The sequence below is a fragment of the Felis catus genome, chromosome A1, assembly GCF_018350175.1.
Source record: "Felis catus isolate Fca126 chromosome A1, F.catus_Fca126_mat1.0, whole genome shotgun sequence".
Taxonomy (NCBI): domain Eukaryota; kingdom Metazoa; phylum Chordata; class Mammalia; order Carnivora; family Felidae; genus Felis; species Felis catus.
In genome coordinates this window covers 97464191-97486092 of record NC_058368.1, presented here as the reverse complement: position 1 = coordinate 97486092, position 21902 = coordinate 97464191, and the positions used below count along the sequence as shown (strand labels likewise).

The 21902-nt window shown below is 36.4% G+C and overlaps 1 protein-coding gene across 7 annotated transcripts in view; it reads right to left on the bottom strand.

The window, feature by feature from the left end:
* DMXL1 (Dmx like 1) overlaps positions 1-21902 on the bottom strand; it is a 135511-nt gene that overhangs the window by 88919 nt on the left and 24690 nt on the right. For all 7 annotated transcript variants that reach the window (XM_019831227.3, XM_019831235.3, XM_019831232.3 and 4 more), the window contains exons 4-9: positions 21617-21695; positions 15858-15990; positions 11947-12013; positions 10237-10415; positions 5810-5999; positions 3505-3673 (exon numbers count right to left, since the gene is read on the bottom strand). In XM_019831227.3, coding sequence (XP_019686786.1) covers positions 3505-3673; positions 5810-5999; positions 10237-10415; positions 11947-12013; positions 15858-15990; positions 21617-21695 — 817 coding nt within the window. The remainder of the gene's footprint in view (positions 1-3504; positions 3674-5809; positions 6000-10236; positions 10416-11946; positions 12014-15857; positions 15991-21616; positions 21696-21902) is intronic.

The following is a 21902-nucleotide window of genomic DNA, read 5'->3' as shown; positions in this document are numbered from 1 at the left end:
CAAGGAGCGACGTTGAGCATCTTTTCAAGTGCCTGCTGGCCATCTGAATGTCTTCTTTAGAGAAGTGTCTATTCATGTTTTCTGCCCATTTCTTCACTGGATTATTTGTTTTTCAGATATTTTAATTCAAAAAATATTTTCATTAAGAAATAAATCTGTGGTTTGTGGATAGTTAATAGGAAAGTGTCCTTAATTTACATACAAACTGGTAAGAAATCTCTTTTAACCTAATCTACCAAAAAAAATTCCATCAATATGATGTCAGAGGAACAAGTGATATATTTATCTTGATTTTAACCACTTTTTAATTTAGAGACTGACAGTAACTTTTTAAATGATGTATCTAACTCTAAGTGAGATAATTCTGATTTATTAGCATCAAGATTCAAGTTGTAAAGGAGAAACTGAGATCCCTATCTTGTACTCAAGGAAGGCATTTAAGACAAACGAACTCAGCTAAAAAAATTCTTTCTTGGTAGTACTTTTCATCTAATTGCTAAATTAAGTATACTGACGTACAAATTCAGAGTAGAATGTGACAAATGATAGTCCCTAATTAACATAAAGGTGAAGAAAAATTTGCCTATCATATTAAATCAAACCTAAATCTAGATCATGCAGATATCTGCTAAACAGTAAAGGCTACATTGGATTCACAAAAGGTTAACAATTTTCCACAGAACAAATTTATTGATTTTTTTTTAAGGGAGAGATAAATAATTTGAATTAATGACCTGTGTCAGACACCAATGGAAACAGTATTACAGAGGATGAATGATAAAATAAAGAATAAAAAAAAAACCTTTCTCCTATCCCTTCTGCTGGAGGCAAATTCTACGAGTTGACAGATATATCCAATCCAAGAACTCTGTTTATAACTGTACATTCATTACTGTAATTATCTGATTAGCATCTATCTCTTCTCTCCTGATTATATGCTTCATGAAAGCAAAGATCACATCTGTTTCTATTACCACTGTACCTCCAGCTCCTACCATATCTCTGGTTGCTATAATGGCACAGACCAAACACTCAATAAAAGTCTTGAGGTACTATATTGCCAGTCCTACTACCCCTAGGTGCATATATATTAGTGTCAGGGAATGTGAGAGTGCCCTAAGAATCCTAATGAGTATGATTTTCTGATTTTCAAGCAACAATCAACACAAGAGAGATCAGCAATGCCTCTAGGAGATCACAGACCTAGCTGTTAAACACACAAGAAGGAGAGGCTAACGGAGGCTTTTAACAGAAGCATTCTGGGTTAAGACAAAACTTACATTTCTTCTGTCTCCTGACCTCAAAGAATTTCATTAAAGCCATTTTTTTATGAGAGATCTTCAGGGAATGGGTATTAAGAGAACATTCTCTACGAGCTCCTTTCCTTTATCTATGGATGGGCAAATAAGGGAAGCTCTAAGAGTTTGGCCTTGAATAACAAACACAACATTCAGAAAGGTCATTCCAAAAGGTCTAATGTGGGAAAAGAAGAACTCCATGGTGTCTAATCTAGCTGCTAATAATATTATTTTGCTTTGATTTGTTATATACATATGGCTTTTCATTAAGGACCTACACTCTAAAAGAAAGGTTTTAGAGTTTTTCTTATTGGAAGGTCATCAAGGAGATGCTACATTGAAACTTAGTGTTTATTTTTCTGTAACAACTCAGACTTTTCCATTAAAGCAAGAATCCAAGCTTCCTTTATTCTCAACATGTTGTCCTTCATTCAGAAGAGACTTTAAAAACTATTCCAGTGATCTCAGAGTTGCCTGTGGGTATTACAAGCACTGTCAGTATACGTTTTTTGATAAAGGTAACGGTATTTCCCAAGCCTAGGTAATGTTTTCATAAAACTAGTTCAGTTTCAGGGCCCCTGGGTGACTCGGTCGGTTAAACATCTGACTCTTGATTTTACCTCAGGTCATGATCTCATGGTTTATGAGACTGAACCCCACGTGGGGCTCTGGGTTGGGAGCTCAGAACCTGCTTGGGATTTTCTCCCTCTCTCTCTACTGCTCCTGGGCTTGCACGTTCTCTCTCTCAAAATGAATCAACATTTAAAAAAAAATAGTTCAATATTGTCCCCTTTCATTTTCTTGGCTCATGAATTATTTTAGAGCTGGGACTGTTGTTAACCAAATTTGTCAGCAAATACTCTTTACTCCTTCCGTAAATATCCCTATATTTAACTTACCAGAGCACTTCTCACTTTGATTCAGGTAACTAATGAACCATATTTATTGTTATTTTTCCTTGAAGAATGCAATAGTACAGCAACAACCCAGTATACTATATGAAAATAGGTTTACTTTATGCATAAGGGTATCTGCAAATATACAAAAACTCAATAGGGTTTATCTATGGCAGAGAAGGACTAAGGTACAGCACAGGTGAAAGGAGGCTTTCACTTTTCACTTTCTGTACAGATGGTATTTGCCATGTGCAAATACTGTTTTTAATCTTTTTCTCAGTAATATTCTAGTTCTGCTTTAAATGTCCCAACTGTGATCACTTGTTTTTTAAACTCACAGAAAATATTTACTGAAATGATGAGCACTTTAATTTTAAAATTCAAAGATCCAGATATCCTAGATCTTTTAATCTAACAGTGCATTATCTCACTAGTAAGATAAATTTAATTCCCATTTACAACTTCTATATATTTATGCCCTATTTCTGGAATGTCTCCTAAAATCAAGCATTAGACACAAGGGTTTTATTTTAACAACCATACAATAGTTACAAAATACTACTTGGTGGTGTTAACCTGTTAAGTTTTAGCTCAAATCTCAACTTTTTTTTTTAAGCTTTATTTATTTTTGAGAGAGAGAGAGAGACAGAGTGTGAGTGGGGGAGGGGCAGAGAGGGAGACACAGAATCTCAAGCAGGCTCCAGGCTTTGAACTGTCAGCACAGAGCCTGATGCGGGGCTCGAACGCACGAACCATGAGATCATGACCTGAGCCAAAGCTGGACGCTTAACCGACTGAGCCACCCAGGCGCCCTGAACATCTCAACTTTTGAATGAACTAATTAAGAATCTCAATGACTAAAAAAAAAAATTTTTTTTCAGAGAGAGGGAGGGGACACAAGTGAGCAAGGGGCAGAGAGAGAAAGAGAGAGTGAGAGAGAGAATTCCAGGAGGGTCAGAGACAGAGACAGACAGAGAGACAGAGACGTGGGGCTCGTGCTAACCCAGTGTGGGACACGAATTCATGAAATGCGAGCTCATGACCTGAGCCAAAATCAGATGCTTAACAACTGAGTCACCCAGGTACCCTACGACTTCTTAAGATTTTAAATCACAAACCAAGTCATAGCCTTAAAAAGCAAACAAGTAAACAAAAACCTATCCTATGTCATTACTGAGCTGGCTATAACAAAGTTAGGTGAACAAGTCACCTCCAATTTTTTTCTTATTCAAAACTAGAAGTATAACTTATTTGTTACCAAATCAACTTACTCAATTTCCAGGAACATTTTTGGAACAGTGTTCTCTTACCTGTGGCTGGGTTGATGCTGGCTGCAATATGGAAGTGGCAAAGTGCATTGGCGTGCAGGGGAGCATTCCTGTGGACACGATGAGGGTCCTGCTGATGTGGCAGGTATCCAGTATGTGCTACAAGGGCAAGTGATCTCCTCCGACCTCTGCGAAAATGTCTCAGGTTGACCTGTGTGAATAAAAACAAAGTAAAACCATCATTAAAAGTAAAACAATCGTTACATAATGATTGCTTGACATTACATATACCCTATTTCATTTTTTAATTCTAATTAACTTTCAATTACAGTATAATTACAGCTATATTAGCTTCAGGTGTACAATATAATGATTCAACGATTCTATTGGTTACTGAGTGCTCCTCATGATTAAGTGTACTTTTAATCCCCTTCAACTAATTCACTCACCCCTCAACCAACTCCCCTCTGGTAACAATCCATTTTTTTTTTTTGTCTTTTTTTCTTTGTTCATTTCTTGTTTCTTAAATTCACATGAGTGAAATCATATGGTATCTGCCCTTCTCCGACTTATTTCATAACACCCTATTTCAGATGAGTTTGAATGTACAAATATTTTTCAGTACTTCTGTGCAGCAAATTTGAACTTGAAGAATAAGCTTAGAACTGCTTAATTTCTTTTAACCATCACACAATACTTTGCGATTTTTATTTGGTTTATTTTCTGATAATTAATTAATTTTATAAAACAGAACTTTAACAATGTGTCTGTGGATAATGGTGTCTCTATGTGTACTGTTCCCTTTGCATCCACAGTTTATACCCTATGACCACAAAGCACTGAATAGTGTTACCATCATACATTAGGATGTTATTCCATAACTTGCAAAGCTTTTTCAGATATCACTTCATGTGACCCACAAGGCAGACAGTGCTGATTTTGTTATTCACATCTTTCATATAATAGTTTCTACAGAACCCAAAGTCACCTAAACATAGAACAAGAGTCTTCAGATTCCTAGTCAAGAACTTCTTTCAGCTATTATACATAACCATTCTATTACTTGTTGAGTCTCCCAGAAATATATATTTAATTATATTCTGAGCCCTGAGAATACTCTCCAAGTTTAAAAAGTAGTTGTTCCATAATCATACAAAGTATTCAAAGATAAATCACTTCAGAACACTTTGTTTTCAATATCAAGAAAATGGGAAACTGTATTATTAGTCTATGTTCAATTAGCCTACACATTAAAAATTTACTTTTACTTTTCACACTACTTAGTAAAATAGAATCTGACAAACTATTCTTTTTTTTAATGTTTATTTATTTTTGAAGGAAGAGAGACAGAGCATGAGTGGGGGAGGGGTGGAGAAAGGGAGGGGGGGGAGAGAGGGAGAGAGGGAGAGAGGGAGAGAGGGAGAGAGGGAGAGAGGGAGAGAGGGAGGGAGAGAGAGAGAGAGAGAGACACACACACAGAATCCCAAGGAGGGTGTGGGCTCTGAGCTTATCAGCACAGAGCCTGACATGGGACTCAAACTCACAAAACTGAGATCATGACCTGAGCTGAAGCTGGATGCTTAACCGACTCAGCCACCCACATGCCCCTCTGATAAACTATTCTAATCATTCCTATAATTATGACAAAACACCCAACCTGTGAACAGCAAATATATATATATGCATATATATATAAAAAAATTATTTTTACAGTCAAATCTTTGCATTCTCAGATTTTCATTTACTTTGTTATTTTAGCTAAGTCAACTGTAATCTTTTTGTTATCATTAGGTAACTTAAGATTAACTTCATAATTGTAAGTACGTTTATGCTCTAGGCAAATCCTTAAAAGTATTTTTTAATATTTACTTATTTTGAGAGAAAGAGCATGAGCAGGGAAGGGACAGAGGGACAGAGAGAGAGAGAGAGAGAGAGAGAGAGGGAGAGAGAGAGGGAGAGGGAGAGGGAGAGGGAGAGGGAGAGGGAGAGGGAGAGGGAGAGGGAGAGGGAGAGGGAGAGGGAGGAAGGGAGAGAATCTCAAGCAGGTTCCCCACTGTCAGTGCAGAGCCCAATGTGGGGCTTGATCCCACACACCGCAAGCTCAGGACCTGAGCAGAAATCAAGAGTCAGATGCTTAACTGACTGAGCCATTTAGGCGCCCCCTTAAGAATATTTTTTGAACGAAACAAATTATAAAGTTTTCTGAGAATCATTTTCCTAATATACATATATGTCTTCATACCTAACCATATGACTTTGAATATTAACTAGGATGAATGTTACAAAAAAGGCAATGTACAAGGGGTTTTAAAACTTGTAGGAAATAACATCTAATAAAAACACTTACATCTGAAGCATTTTGAATTCGTTCTTTACTAGAAGCATTTCTTTTGAAGTTATTTGTTAAATTAATTGGTTCGGTCCAATGGCTGCAGTCACTTCCATAGAGCAAACAATCATTTGGTAAAAAGGTCTCTACCCAAAGACGACATACATTATCTTTGCAGCAAGTCAACAACACGTTACATACAGAAGCCCTGAGGAATAAAAAGATTTTAGAGGCAAATATATAAATTTCGTACGGTATAATATTCTACAGTGTTTCTGTAATTATTTAAATGCACACAATTGGAGTACCAATGAAGAAATGCCAATATACAGTTATGCAATATATTTAGTCAAAACCATTAAAACTGAGTGGGTATTTGATTTCATCACAGCAAACGCCTGCTAACCTATTTCTTTTCTGCTTAGAATGTGGTACTTCTTGTTTTAAGAATCTAAAATTCACTTACATCCAAAGAACAAAGGCTGAGATAATGCCATAATCCCTCAGTCAATAAGCAAGGAAAAACACATTTTCTTTAAAAATTTTCTGATTTATCCATTGAATGGTTACCATTTGAATTCTTTCATAATGCTTTATTTTTGCTTTCTGTGAAGACTCATGCACACTGGTCACTAACAAGCTACACTATTTAGTATACTTATTTTTCTCCATGCTTAACATATTCCAAAAGTAGTGAAGCACAAGAGAAGAAAAATCATGATAAAATAATTAGTAGCCACCTCCTTCCTTATTCTTGACTGTCAGTGAATTTACTATCTTTCCACTCACAAAAGCAAAATCAATTACATATATATTAATAAACCCCATAAGCATGAGGAGTTCAAAGGCTGAACTCATATCAACAAAGACTACATTCTATTGAGGAACTCCTGCAAAAAAAAAAAAAAAAAAGGAAAGTAAGAAAGAAAAAGTCACAATATCTTGCTTGTAGTAGACACATACTCAAACATATCAGAATTAAAAAGAACAATCAGTACAAGGCTTCTATCAAATAACTCAGGAAGTTAAAGAAAAATAAAAAGGAAATCAAAATTTTGTGTAGTAGTCACTTAATTAAACGTTATCTGCTTGATTAAAAAAAAGAACAACTATAAAGGGGAAGAAAAAGGAAAACTGTGTATTGTCTGGGTTGCTCTCCCCTTCAGCTTCCCTCTCTTTTCTCACCTCTCCCTTCCCCACCCGCTTCTCTGTCTACTCCTCTGCCTTTCTCCCCTTTCCATCCACTCTCGGGCCTCCCTCCCTCTGCCTTCTCCCACAATTCTCTGCTTCTCAGCCTTGCTAGGCCATTCTCTCTTTCCACCTGTCCCCACTTGCTAGGGCACCTCCTTCTTTCCTTTCTGAATTGTTTTCCTACTCCTTTCTCCTTCCTCATGCCTCTCCTTCCTTTTCCATTTTTTCTCCATCCTCCTCTGATCTATCCTCTTTCCTTCTCAGCATTTCTCTCTTGTTCATTCGCATCCACAAAGGTGGTGACAATGAGATTAAAAGCGCAATCAGAACAGAAGAAAATACACCAAAAGGCAATAGGAAAAGTTAAAGGTTCACAGAGCCCATCTGTAACCGGCAGAATGCACAGGCTTATAAACGAAGAGGAGAAAGTAGTAGACTGAAGGGCTGAATAGAGAACAATCAGAAGAGGCATTAAGAACTTAGGCAAAAGCAACAAAACAAGCAAGATACACAACTCAGAAGCATAGAGAGGCCTTTGACCTAGGAGTGTGGTGGCCCCAGGTGACTCTCCTCAAGATACTAGACCTTACAGACAATCAGTATAAAGAGGTGCCAGGTAATCTAAGAGAATGGAAGAAATTCCCTGCTCTGTGTGAGGCATTTCGCTAGCAATATGTCCTTTCCTCACTTCGTATCAGGGTAGCTCATTTCCTCATATTCAGGTACAACCACCACCCCTCAGTAAAAGGTATAACCACATGGAAGGCAAGCATGTGATAGGTAAGTGTCTATGACACCTGTGACAGCTACAACAAGACAGTGTGTCCCATCTTCATGTAACAACAGGCCAATTGTTGTTTTTGCAACTAGTTATCTAGGGAAGGGTATACAACAAACCTTCCACTTATCCTACATTCATCGGTGTTTAGTGAAGAAGTATATGCTCATTACAAACACTTTCCCATTCTTTTCTCTCAAGCCAGCAGTACCCTTGCATAAAGTATTACCATTTGGCTGAGTATCTGAATTTTACGTGAAAAACAAAGCACCTGTATAGCCCAGTGAAGATGCCATATCAGAAAGAGCAATGGTTTAGTTGATAATGGGATCTCTGTCATTCTCCGAAGGGGTCAGCCTTCCTACCACATATCTGCAGGCAGCTGGTAAAACAAAAATGAAACCTAAAAGAGCTCAGGGAGATTAGCTGGTTCGTAAATGACATGGACCAAAAGAAAAATTCTTGAGACGTCTAAAAGATACTGTAACAAACAGAAATTCTAGTCCTATGCCACAGTTCCTGCACGATGTAGTTGCTAAGAGATAAAACGAACACAAGCAGAAGGAGAAATTGCTATGCCTCACTGGTGTTACTAGGCATTCATGACAGTCCAGTGCAAAGCACCTGCCTCTGCCTCCACCACGATCCCTTTTACCAACACCGAGTGAATTAGGTCAGGTACAGATGTGACTGTCCTCTCTCAAAAGATAAATACTTCATAAGCCTCTTTTTCAGTATTCTGGTAGTCTCACCATGTGCAAATGAGAACACTTGGATGTATCCGAAGAAATCAGCCTCCAAAATGATGTAATCTTTATGGTTTGCAATGACAGCTATTTTTATTGTGGCCATTTGCAAATTTTATTATTTATTTATTTATTTATTTTAACATTTATTTATTTTTGAGACAGAGACAGAGCATGAATGGGGGAGGGTCAGAGAAAGGGAGACACAGAATCTGAAACAGGCTCCAGGCTCTGAGCTGTCAGCACAGAGCCTGACGCGGGGCTTGAACTCACGGACCGCAAGATCATGACCTGAGCCGAAGTCGGCCGCTTAGCCGACTGAGCCACCCAGGCGCCCCCATTTGCAAATTTTAAAAGGAGAATTAACACATACCACAGCTCATTACATTCTGAACACATTTTTGTATACGTGGGCAATGGTCTCAGAGGTACTGCAGAGCAACAGTTCACCAAGTGAAGCTGGAGTGAGCTCTTTTGCCAACAGTACAGACTGTCCACACCACTCTCTCCCTTAGCACACTCTGCCACATCCTCCTGACACTACTGGTCCTACAGTGTCCTACTCCTATGCTTGGTTAGCCTAGATGGCTGGGGTAGGAATAATGGTAACTACTGTACTAGAAAAGAACTCAAAAGATCAGGTATAACAATGATGGAAACACGTCATCATACATTTGTCCAAATCCATACAGTGCACAACACCGGAACTGAACCATACTCTCAACGATGGACTTTAAGGAACAATGTGTTGAGGTAGGTTCATCAGTTATAATAAATATACACTCTGGTGGGGGAGGTTGATAATAGGGGAGGCTATGCATGTGTGGGTGCAAGGGATAGATGGGACATTTGTTTACCTGCCACTCAATTTTGCTATGAATCTTAAACTACTCTTTAAAAATCAGTCTTAATATACATTTTTGAAAAAAAAAATCTGGATATACTCTGCTGGCTCAGAAGAGCAAAACTAAAGTCAACAAATGATCCAGGTACCCTCCCACGGATCAGTGACAAAAGGTTAAGGGAAAAACTGTATTGTTCCATGGTGTAACCAAATTGAAAATGGCCATCAAACAAAAAGGGATTTCTACTTATACTTAAGTAATAGGTCTCTGTACCTTACTAAGTACAGGCAAAAGCTCAATGGGTTATCCAGTTTTGCAAGAATAAAGGAAAGAAAAGAAGTTATTAACAGGTGTACTTGTGCATGACTGCATAGATTAAACTAATACCTAATTCAGAGAATAGTAATCTTTTAACCCACTCTCTTTTCCATAAAGATGTTAGATATAGTTAAAGAAATGTTTGAGGCCTCATGTTATATCCTCTCAATAAAGCAGCTTAAAAAAAAAAAGGGAAACCAGAGGAGATACACAGAGAAGGAACAAGATTAGGGACTGAAACGTGGAAAGGTCCATGTAAATGGCAATATAGAGAAGGACTAAGAGACAAAAGAACTGGATACTTAACAAAGAGAAGAAAAGACGTACAATTCTGTCACTTATAGACATGTGAGATGGAGATAAATTATCCTTTCCCATGGCTCTCCTGTGATGTGTCAGTCATAGCTGACCCATGGCCAGACATCTGCAGGCCAAGGATTATCTGATATTACTAAAATCTTCATAGGCCAAAGTCCTATAGCTGTGGATTCTTAAAGCGAGAAGAGCACTCAATGTCACAAAGATGATGTTCTCTTAATACATAGATAAAATGACTAAATCGCTGACCTAGGCATATATTTGCTTGTTTTACGCCAGGAAAATCCATTTACAGCTCGAGGATGGGCCAGATATATAAAGGAAAAGTCCATTTCTCCTTGGGATTGTTTTTCTGAACTTTTATCCGGAGAGGTAACAGCTGTCCGCCAGTTTTCTACATTATACCATACCTTTAAAAGACAGTCATCCTAATGAAAAAAAACAAAAACAAAAATAGAAAAACATTCACATCAGAAATAATTTAAAGGTTAAGTCAAACAGCAAAAGTAAGAACCTTCTCCCCACTTACAGGAATTTAGGGGTGTGAGGTGTAGTTGGCACAGAGGAACTGAGAAGAAAACCTCTGATTGAAACTTTTCTATTAGCATTCCATAATCGTGCTCTGAGAATTAAGGTATGAATGTGTATATTTTGCAAGGAATGGATCAAGGAAAATGCTAGTTACCATACAGGACTCACTGAGAAAAAAATTCATGGATAAAGGGTTTATTTTCCCACTTAGACAAATATCAAATAAGAAAGAATTACCACTAGCAGGCTTACGAGGACTGCCAATTTTTTTAAACAAAAGTTTTCATGAAGTATCATGTGAACGTTCAAAGAAAACGTTGAAGATAGTAATGATGAGTTAATAGCTACTACTATATAAGATATTCCAAGTTTATTTATTTTGAGAGACAGCCAGAGAGCTAGAATGTAACCAGGGGAGGGGCTGGGAGGGAAGGAGATGGAGAATTCCCAGCAGGCTCCACAACGTCAGTGAAGACACAGGGCTCCATCTCACAAACTGAACTGCGAGATCACGACCTGAGCCAAAATCAATAGTTGGTCACTTAACTAACTGAGCCACCCAGGCGCCCCAAAATATTCTAAGTACAATTAAAATCGCATCTGCTAATTTGGGAAGCATGGATAAAACAAGGGGCACTACAACGTACCAGGTTCTGCTTTTAAACTATAATTGCACTTCCACTGGTAAAGTCCATCAGAACAAACTCCATTTCTCTCCTAAAAAAACCTCACTGAAGATTTAGGGTAGCTCACATCTTGGGTCTACAGAAAGGTTTGAACCATGAGAACAATTAATTTTAGACAATTATGTGTATATGAACTGTTTGGAGATCCAATGATTACAAATAAAATAATTCCAAGGAAAAATATACTGCTGGGACATCAGCACGGCAAAATATGAAAATGGTTATAAATGTCCTCTTAGAAAGTCGGTATATCCTTATATTTGCCCAAAAAAATTAATTACTTGCCCCAAATCAAAAAGTTGGTAAATGGCAGATTTACACTCAGATCTATCTTTAAGTCTATGTTTCAATTATACCATACTATCTTTTAGAATAATAATAGCCCGTTTTCACTATATTTTAAATGTTTTTATTAGAATTTTTTTTTAATGTTTATTTATTTTTGAGACAGAGAGAGACAGAGCATGAATGGGGGAGGGGCAGAGAGAAAGGGAGACGCAGAATCGGAAGCAGGCTCCAGGCTCGGAGCCATCAGCCCAGAGCCTGACGTGGGGCTCAAACTCACGGACCGCGAGATTGTGACCTGAGTCGAAGTTGGAGGCTTAACCGACTGAGCCACCCAGGCGCCCCTAGAATATATTTTTAATAGAAAATATTTTCAACTTAAATAAAAGAATAAAGCCAGTTAAGGTTTTTGAAGTTCCAAAATAAACCAACAGCAATAGCAATTTCACAAGATTACCTTCCCAGCAGTGGCAAAAAATTCTCCATCTGGTGAGAATTTCATTAAATGAATTTGGGAAGCAGTTCTGTAAATTAAAGAGAAGAAATAATTTTTAAGGAAAATTAGAATTCTGTATTACTTCTCTAAACAATATTCAGGAACTTGCTTTAAATAATGGAAAATTTTCTGATAACACAAGTTTTACACTCAATTTTAAGTACATCATATAAAATGAATACAAAATATAAATTTTTAAATTAAGTATAAAAATTATTTTTACGTGAAAATATCTATGTGTACGAATCATTAAAGGAAAGACTTCTCAGTCTTTAAAGCTTAAGACAAAACAATCATAGCTCTCACTGTCTTGGAATATAGATACCTAATGGCCCCGGAAATTAGATTTCCAAATTGAAAAATTTCAATTTCTCTTTCTCATAGTCTATCATATATTTTAATGGACAATAAATCAGTATTTTGAAATGAAATCTCCCTTAAGGTGGCATTTACCTCATTGAAGATTACGTGTGGGTTACTGGGGGACTTGCACGCATGAGGGAAGCCTGCCAGCTTCGCCTATGCACTTGGTGCACACTTGCCTTTTCTTCTCTGATGAACTTTGGCTCATTTCACGTCATTGCCTTCCCTTCTGGCTACGCACTTATGCTGATCTCAAGACAACCCTCACTGTCATTGCCTTCCTTTTCTTTACCCAATTTTGTGCTTAGATTCACCTCAAATTTATTTGTAAAACAGGCCAAAGAGGAATTCTGTCACACTTCCTTCCAAATTAAAGTAACTTTTTTCTTAATCTTAAATGTAATAGCTACATAACAGAAAGTATTGCTACATATATATGAAAAGAAGAAAATGAAATCACCTAGTTTCGCCACGACACCCATTCCCAGGCAAAACCACTGCTAACATTCTAATGCACAGACTTCTAGACCCATCTCTCCACCCTCCTCCTCTGTCTACTTTCTTTGGGAGCATATAGGGGAGGAGAGGATGGAGAGTGAGGTCATATTACATTACAATTTGCTTTGTAACATTTATCTATTTTAAAGTATGTAAAGAACACGTTTGCATATCAATGTGTATAGATCTGCATTATTTTACTGGCTATATTATTCTATTACGTATATATGCACTGCCTTAAAATAATTTTTCACTACCGTTTTCTCATTTCTGTTGCTACAAAATAAGTGGTGCAATGAACATCCTTGTATACACTTTTCTATGGATCTGGCTAATTCTAAAGATATTCTTAAAACAAATCATTAAAAGTGCCTGATCTCCATTGCAATCATCTCCAGGAGTGTGACCTCTGTCCAGGTCTTCTCAAAAAAGCTAAGGCAGTCCCTTTTAAAAAGGAATCAGTTCTCAATGCTCCCTCTGCTCAAAATTCTCAAGAGCTTCCCAACTCAGCACAAAAGGCAAACCCTCACAATAACCTCTAAGCAAACTCCCTGACCTTGTTCACTTTATTCCAGCCACAAGCTAAGCACACTTCTACCAAAGTCTGCAGTGAATGTTCACTCTGCCTCCAAGATTCTTCTCCCAGAGATTTCCCCACACACCTTGCTCCCTTATTTCCTTCAGGTCTACACTCAAAAGTCACCTCTACTCTTCTTCCTTTTACCTTAGTTTTCTCTATCATACTACTGATCTTCATCTAACGTGTATAACGGGTTTTAAACACATCACAAAAGGAATGTGATCAAGCTCAATGTTTAAATGTGTTCCAGTCAGTGTAATCATCAGCTGCTCCTAAATTGATACCTGAGTCCCATGGCTTTTCTGCTTAATTAAATAACCATCCCAAATACATAGTATGTCTAGTCCAAGTTATCACCGTAGACTCTAATCTTGAATTAACTTAAGATTCTCCCCCTCTACCAAAAGCACAAAACACATTTCAAATTCTCAGTTCAACCCATGGAAGCCCTGAGAAGGCAATATAACACTTTGCTGCTCCCGTCTCCCCAACTTTACATGGAAGACTCCAGAGCAAAGACAACTGTCTCTAAAGAATTTTCTTTGCAAAGTCCTACTCCCTCTCCATGTTAAGCCTTTTTAAAACTCACAATCTAGCCGAAGGGTACAAAATATATGGAAACAACTCTCCTGAAATCTTTCTAAACTCTATATACCAGGTCTGCCTTACTCTCTATTTGGTATCTTCTATAGTTCTCTTCCTGTTTCATATAAAACGGACTCAGGAAGAATGCCACTTAACATTCTGTCATACTGGTTTACTGGTTGGTAGTCTCAGTCCCTACCTGGTCACTGCTATCTATATTCCAAGCACTTCTACCACTGCCTCAAACATGATAAACACTCAGCAAATAATTGCTGCATGAATGAATGAAATGTGGAGTTACTATCTCAGGGTATAAAAATTAAGCCTGTTGATTCATACTTCCAAATTGCTCTTTAGAAAAATACCAATGCACTCCCTTAAAGAGGATTTAAGAGTACCTGTTCTCCAAACACTCACTAATAGTAGATATTATTCATCCTCTTCTTTCTGGATACTTCTCATTTCTAGATTTTGCAGTCCATCAACTCTTACTTAATTTGCTTATTATTCATATGTACTACCATTTAAAATTTTTCACTTGTCTATTTTTGTTTACTACAGAGATATTAATTTTTAAGACCTCTTTTTAAAAAAAGCATTAACTCCAAATTGCAAATATTTTCCTCAACTTTTTATATTCTGTGTGGTCTGTTTGCTTTATAGAATTTTGTTATTGATATGGTCAACAAATATTGATGTTTTCCTTTCCTTTCCTTTCAGTTTCTAGTTCTGGTATTATACCTAGAAAGTATTTCCCTCATCTAAAGCAGCATTTATCCTGCAACAGTGACAGAACATAAATAACAAATGTTAAATTTCCTAGTAGCCACATTGTAAAAAGTAGTAAGAAACAGGTGAAATTATTTTATTTAAGTTAATATATTAAAACTACTATCATTTCAACATGTAATCAATAAAAAAATTAACTGGATATTTTACATTTTTTTCCTTTGTGCTAAGTTCTTGAAATCCAGCGTGTATTTTATACTTACAGCACAGTCAATTCAGACTAGCCACATTTCGAGTGCTCAAAAGTGGTATATCACTAGCTGCTACCATAATGGACACTGTAATTCTAAAATAAAAAAATTCTCCTGTATTTTCTTCTAGTATTTAGTTCATTGTGTAGAAATTCAAGGTTTCCCTCTTTTGACTTATTGTGGTGTGAGGCATGAAACATACTATAATTTCATTTTCTTCTCCACAGAGTTACCAAGTTTACCCACTGATATAAAATGACACCTAATATACTGAATCTCCATGTGTATGTAATTGGGCCTAATTCTGGACCCTAATCTGTTCCTACATCAACAACAAACTGCTAGACCAGCTCTAGCTTTAGAATTCATTTTTCTATGCTATCTTCACTACTTTACTTCTTACAGAATTTTCCTGATTTTCCCATATTTAACCTGTTAAAACAAGTTTAGAACTATGCTCAAAAGTAGAAATTCCAATGGGATTTTGACAAGGATTATATTCAATACATAAAGCAACTTGGGAAAAATATACTTCTTCACAACAGGAAAACTTCCAGTCAAAAGCATGGAAAGCGTCTCTGTCTCCTTTGGTAGAATTTAGCAAGTTTCTATTTAATGATCATCATACAGGCTTAACACATTTTCTATGTTTCTCCATAGGTGTTTTATTCAATAATTAAAAAAAAAACCTGGATCTATAGATTCACTATGGGAAATAGTGAATCCTCTGTATTTATGAAAAGACCTGTTGCAGAATAAAAAATCAATACTTTTAATGTTGTGTAGTTTCACAGAAACTAAAATGCATTTATAACAAAACCCACATGAACAGATTTATCACTTCAATCCCCTAATTAATTGCTTACTTGCAATGCCAAATGCATCTCCAGTCCCCCAAATTAAGATCTGTTTTATCTGGATTTTCATCTTCAGTTGGCTTCTCCAAGTTAGCATTGGACCACAGTTGCAAACAGCTAGAACCAGTTAAAAGACGATTGCCTAAAAATATATATACATTATTCACCATTTATTATTTAGGTATTTAATTAATGAGTTAAGTTACATGGTTAAGAGTCTCATATAATACTATAAAAACAACTCAACTTCTAAAAAAGTTAAATAACCAAAACATTTGCGGGGAGAGGGAGTGAGGGTGTATTTTAATTCTGTTGAAGCAGTTTGGGGAAAATAGGGAAGAGATCATGTAATCTTTCATTTAAAAAACATTTAATGAGCATCTTCTTTGTACCAAGCACTGTGCTAGCCACTGACGGGGAACACAATGACAAATGAAAACTGTCCTTTTTAAAGACGATTTCACATTCTGGTAGAGACATTCTGTGAAGAGAGGCATGAATTCATGCAAGTTCAAATATATTCCCAAGAATGATTTATAATCTGGTTTATGGTTAAAGAATAAGGTGCACAGAAGACTTGGAAAAAATTCTGGTCAGAGACCAAAGCATTTTTGAAGTTTATAAGGCATCTGGTTACAATTAGTTACAATAAGTTGGGAGTGTTAAGTGTAGAGAGGTTACATAAGTGGATCTGTATTTTAGAAGAAGGAGTCTAAGTAGGATGGGCAGATATCAACAGATGGACTTGAAGAGGCCTCGTAAACCTTGTAAACCTCCCTGCACTGAGACAATATGCAGAAGTTATATGTAAAGTATGTACGTTTTTCTAGAAAGATAATCCTTAATTTTCACCACGCTTTCAAAGGCTCCAGTACACAAAGGTAAAGATTCTTTAAAAAAAAAAAAAAAAAGTCTAGAGATGGATGAGATTAGAGAAAACACACAGGGAAACCTGGTTAATTGACGATAATAATACACAAAGGAAATCATGAGGATCTGAATCAAATACTAAACTAAGAAGCAAGGATTTGAAAGCCATTTCAAAAGCAGAATTTTCAAGGCTTGACATCAACTAAAAAACAGGAGATACAAAAGGTTTCAAGGAAAAATCCCAACTTGGGAAGTTGAGAAGACTGTTGTCATCCAAACAAAGAACACAGAGGAAGAGACACAACTGTGATTGAAAAGTTGAAAATAAATAAGGAATTCACTTTAGCAAATAAGGACTATGGATTTGTGTCTCCCCATAAAGATCACTCTATTTCAAGGAAAGTGGGTTTGTGACAAAACAGACTGTTGACCAGAAATCCCTGTGTCTACATCCAAAGTAAGTCACTTAATTAGTCATGTGAATTTAATCTTGGGCAAACTCTGAGCCTCAATTTTCTTCTCATCTATAAAATCAGAAGTGTGTACAGATCGGCTGTAATGGTATCGTATATATAACTGTGAGGCACAGGCTAGTATCGTACATATAACCGCGATGCACAGGCTAGCGGGCTTAGCAGAAGCTCAATAAATAGCAGCAACAGGGTGGAAGGTCTCACAAACAGCTTAGAAAGCACCAATGAGGAATTTCATTCAAATTTAGTTATTATTAGCACTGCTAGGAATTTACCCAAGGGATACAGGAGTACTGATGCATAGGGGCACTTGTACCCCAATGTTTAAAGCAGCACTCTCAACAATAGCCAAATTATGGAAAGAGCCTAAATGTCCATCAACTGATGAATGGATAAAGAATTTGTGGTTTATATACACAATGGAGTACTACAGGGCAATGAGAAAGAACGAAATATGGCCCTTTGTAGCAACGTGGATGGAACTGGAGAGTGTGATGCTAAGTGAAATAAGCCATACAGAAAAAGACAGATACCGTATGTTTTCACTCTTATGTGGATCCTGAGAAACTTAACAGGAGTCCATGGGGGAGGGGAGGGGAAGGAAAAAAAAAAAAAGAGGTTAGAGTGGGAGAGAGCCAAAGCATAAGAGACTCTTAAAAACTGAGAACTGAGGGTTGTTGGGGGGTGGGAGGGAGGGAAGGGTGGGTGATGGGTATTGAGGAGGGCACCTTTTGGGATGAGCACTGGGTGTTGTATGGAAACCAATTTGACAATAAATTTCATATATTGAAAAAAAAGAAAAAAATTTAGTTATTATTCCACTGCTTAGTTCACCAATGGACACCAGTTTTTTTTTTAATTTATAACTAAAAAATAACACTGTATTAATTTCAGGTGTACAATATAATGAATGACCTGATACTTGCATATACTGCAAAATGGTCACCACAGTAAATTGAGCCTACATCCATCACCATACATTGGTTACAATTTCTTTCTTGTGATGCAAGAACTTTTAAAATCTACTCTCTTAGCAACTTTCAAATATACAATATGGTAGTGTTAACTAAGGTCACCATGCTGTACATTACATCCCCAGGACTTATTTATTTTATAACTCTAAGCTCGCACCTTGTGACCACCTTCACATATTGTAACCACCCCTCACTCCAGCCTCTGGCAACCGCCAATCCCCTTATTTATGTATGAGTTTGGTTTTTACAAGTTTTCTTAAACATAAACTGAAGTTGAAATTAAGGTAGTATAAGAGACTCTTAAAAACTGAGAACAAGCTGAGGGTTGATGGGGGGTGGGAGGAGGGGAGGGTAGGTGATATTGGTATTGAAGAGGGCATCTTTTGGGATGAGCACTGGGTGTTGTATGGAAACCAATTTGACAATAAATTTCATATATTAAAAAAAAAAGAAATTAAGGTATCCCATGAAGGATTAAGAAATTAATATAAAATACAAAATAATTAATTCCAGTTATGGAATGATACAAAGATAGCTAATGTATAATACAGTATATTGCTTTGAACACAAAGGGTGGAGGTATGAATATTAAAGTAGGAAAAAAGGCAAAAAAAAAATCTTAAACAGAAAACCTCATGATTTAAGCTGGATGCAATAGTGGATCTGGAGAAAACACAAAAGCACTATAGTCAGTTTAGTAATGGCATCTGAAAAAATTTCTTTATATCCCAATACCTAGCAAATAGTAAGAAAATACTGGTCAGAACAAAAATGCTAATATTTCACTTAAAATATTTACAATCTGTTTATAAATAAAGTTCACTTGCAAAAATAAACTAATTGTTCCCAATTATTTATTACAATAACCCGTTTCTCAACCAAACCATTAAATTTTAAAGTTTTCAATTGTAAAAAGAAAAATAATTTGATCACAATTAAAGAGATAATGGTCATGAGCTGTTGTCAAGTCACTATTAGGTATGCTAGGAAAATAAGTAACTGTCTTTTATTTTCCTTTATTTTTCAGAGAGACAGAGAGAGAGCAGGCGAGAGGGTCAGGAAGAGGAAGAGAGGAAGAGAGGAAGAGAGGAAGAGAGAGAGGGAGAGAGAGAGAGAGAGAGAGAGAGAGAGAGAGAATCTTAAGCAGGCTCCACACTCAACATGGAGCCCCATCTCATGACTGCCCAGCCCCCATCATGACCTGAGCCAAAATCAAGAGTTGAACCGACTGAGCCACCCAGGTGCCCCAAGTAATTATCTTTTAATACTACTCTCTAATGCTGATTTTAGAGCAATTTAATATTAATACTATCCTCTGAAGCATTAGTATTGATAAACCAATGGTACAGAATATCCAAGCAACTATTAATGTTATTACTAAAGAAATATCACTCAAGGGGCACCTGGGTGGCTCAGTTGGTTAAGTGACCAACTTTGGCTCACGTCATGATCTCACAGTTGGTGAGTTCAAGCCTCGCGTTGAGCTCTGTGCTGACAGCTCAAAGCCTGGAGCCTACCTCAGATTCTGTGTCTCCCCTCTCTCTACACCCCTCCCCTGCTCACGCTCTTTATCTGTCAATAATAAATAAAAACGTTAAAAAATTTTTTTTTTAAAAATCACTCAATTGTTAAATGTTTTTGTTGAAGTTAGTAGTCTGACACCTCAAGTAGCTAGTTTACCTGCTAACAATATTTTTAGAGGGCTCTTATACACCAAGTACTTTCAGATACACTGCTATACCTTATCATTAAAAAACTACCTTGTGAAATAGGTTATTACCTTAATTTCTAAGTGAGTTAACCATTCTTCATCTGTTAAGTACTTTTTTTCATGATAACAAAACTTACAGTCAAATATGTGAACATTTATTGAAAACCTAATATATGATGGGCCCCTAAAGATAAAAACATACTAAATAAAATAGTCTCAGCTCTATCTAACCAAAAATTTAAACCATGTAAACAAATAATTATAATAGACTGTAGGGCTATAAGAGAGTAACCATATAGTGTATCATTCAAATAGGAACTTTTGTTAGAGTAGAAGGTGACACTATTATCATATGAGAACAACAGGCATTAACTGGGACATAAGTCTCACTATAGTAGCAACCGAGTTATACGCCAAATGCTGTACTAAATGAAATGTCAAATTTGAACCCAGGTCTGATCTCTCTCCACTGTATGTATAACATATACACATAGATTACCAGCTAGTAAGCATCAATCCTCTAACCTTCTAAGAAAAAACATTTTAAAACAATGATTTTAAAAAAGTATCTCAAAGATAATCTCTTATCTCCTAATTTCCAAAGTTTTCTAATAAACATTTTTTCTCAGCCATTTCAACTACTATATTAAAATGTAAACTATCTTATCTCTAAACTGATGATTTTTTAGTTCTGTTTCAAAAAGAACTTCTTTCTTATATTCTAGAAACGTCTATCTTTTGGATATTGCTACGTGATATGCAAGCATGTCAAATTCCACATGTCCAAACAAAATGTATGTTCCACTATCTGTAACTCCTACATATCACTGGTCTTCTGGGCACAGATATTCTCAAAAGAATCTAAAATCCAACTGCCAAGTAATATCAATTCTACCACCAGTGCATTTCAGATCTATATATTCCTTGCATTAGTCATTCAACATTAATTAAGCACCAATTACATTAAAGACAGTGAAATAAATTCTTATTCCTCATTCAGACTACTGTGAATCCATACTTTGCAAAGGTAACTATAAATATATTTATCCCCCTCTTCCTCCAGACTCTGACCCTTCTAACTTACTGCTACCAGATAAATCTGGTAAAACCATAAATCTTAGCTTGTCTTGAGGCACTTCAAAAACCTGTAACAGTTTTTTGGACAGTCAAAAAGAAATTCAAATACCTTCGCATGACTTTAAAGACCTTCCACAATATGTTGCAATCTCATCTCCTTATCACCAGACTCACTCCAGCTTCAAAGTCCTATTAACAGAATGTATCTAATGCTTTCTTTTTCTGGGCAATGGACTGATAAAAACTGCTTTGGGATTTTTTTTTTTTTTTTTTTTTAAATGCAGAAGTAGGTAAGGGATACATACACACATGACCTCTTCTTAGAATTCCCTTCTTTTTGTCTCTTCTCATCTATCCCCACTCTCAAAGCTAAAAATCTACCTCCTGACCGGTCAAAAAGCTCCTCTTCAATCAAACTTTGATTCTCCAGACAGGATTAATGTCTCCTTCCCAAATCAACAGGTATTCCTACCATAAGTAGACACTATTACAGTATTTGTGTTTATTTCAGTATAAGCTCTAAAAGAACACAATGTTTTACTTATTTTTTACTCCACACAATCTCACACAGAGCAGAACTGAAATACATGAAAGTAATAAAGGAAACAGCCCAAACAAGTGATACTGTTATTTCATTTCAGTTAATCCTGCTTGTGTTCTTACCTGCAGGATCCCAAGTTATGTTGTGTGCTATTGATTCCAGAAAAAATTGGCCACTTTTCTGCCATTGACTATATAATTCCTAAAATTAAAAAAGAAGTCATTTAGCCAACTATTATGGGCAGCGTTTTTCTGTCAAATATATACATTCATTTATTATTATCACTTATTATTCATAGTAACACATGAAGTCATTTTCTTTGAGGTACAATCGACCATGCAGTCATTTTGAAGGAGAAGAAAATGTTCAATTCAGTCAAGAATAAGAAATATGCAATGGAAGAGAAGA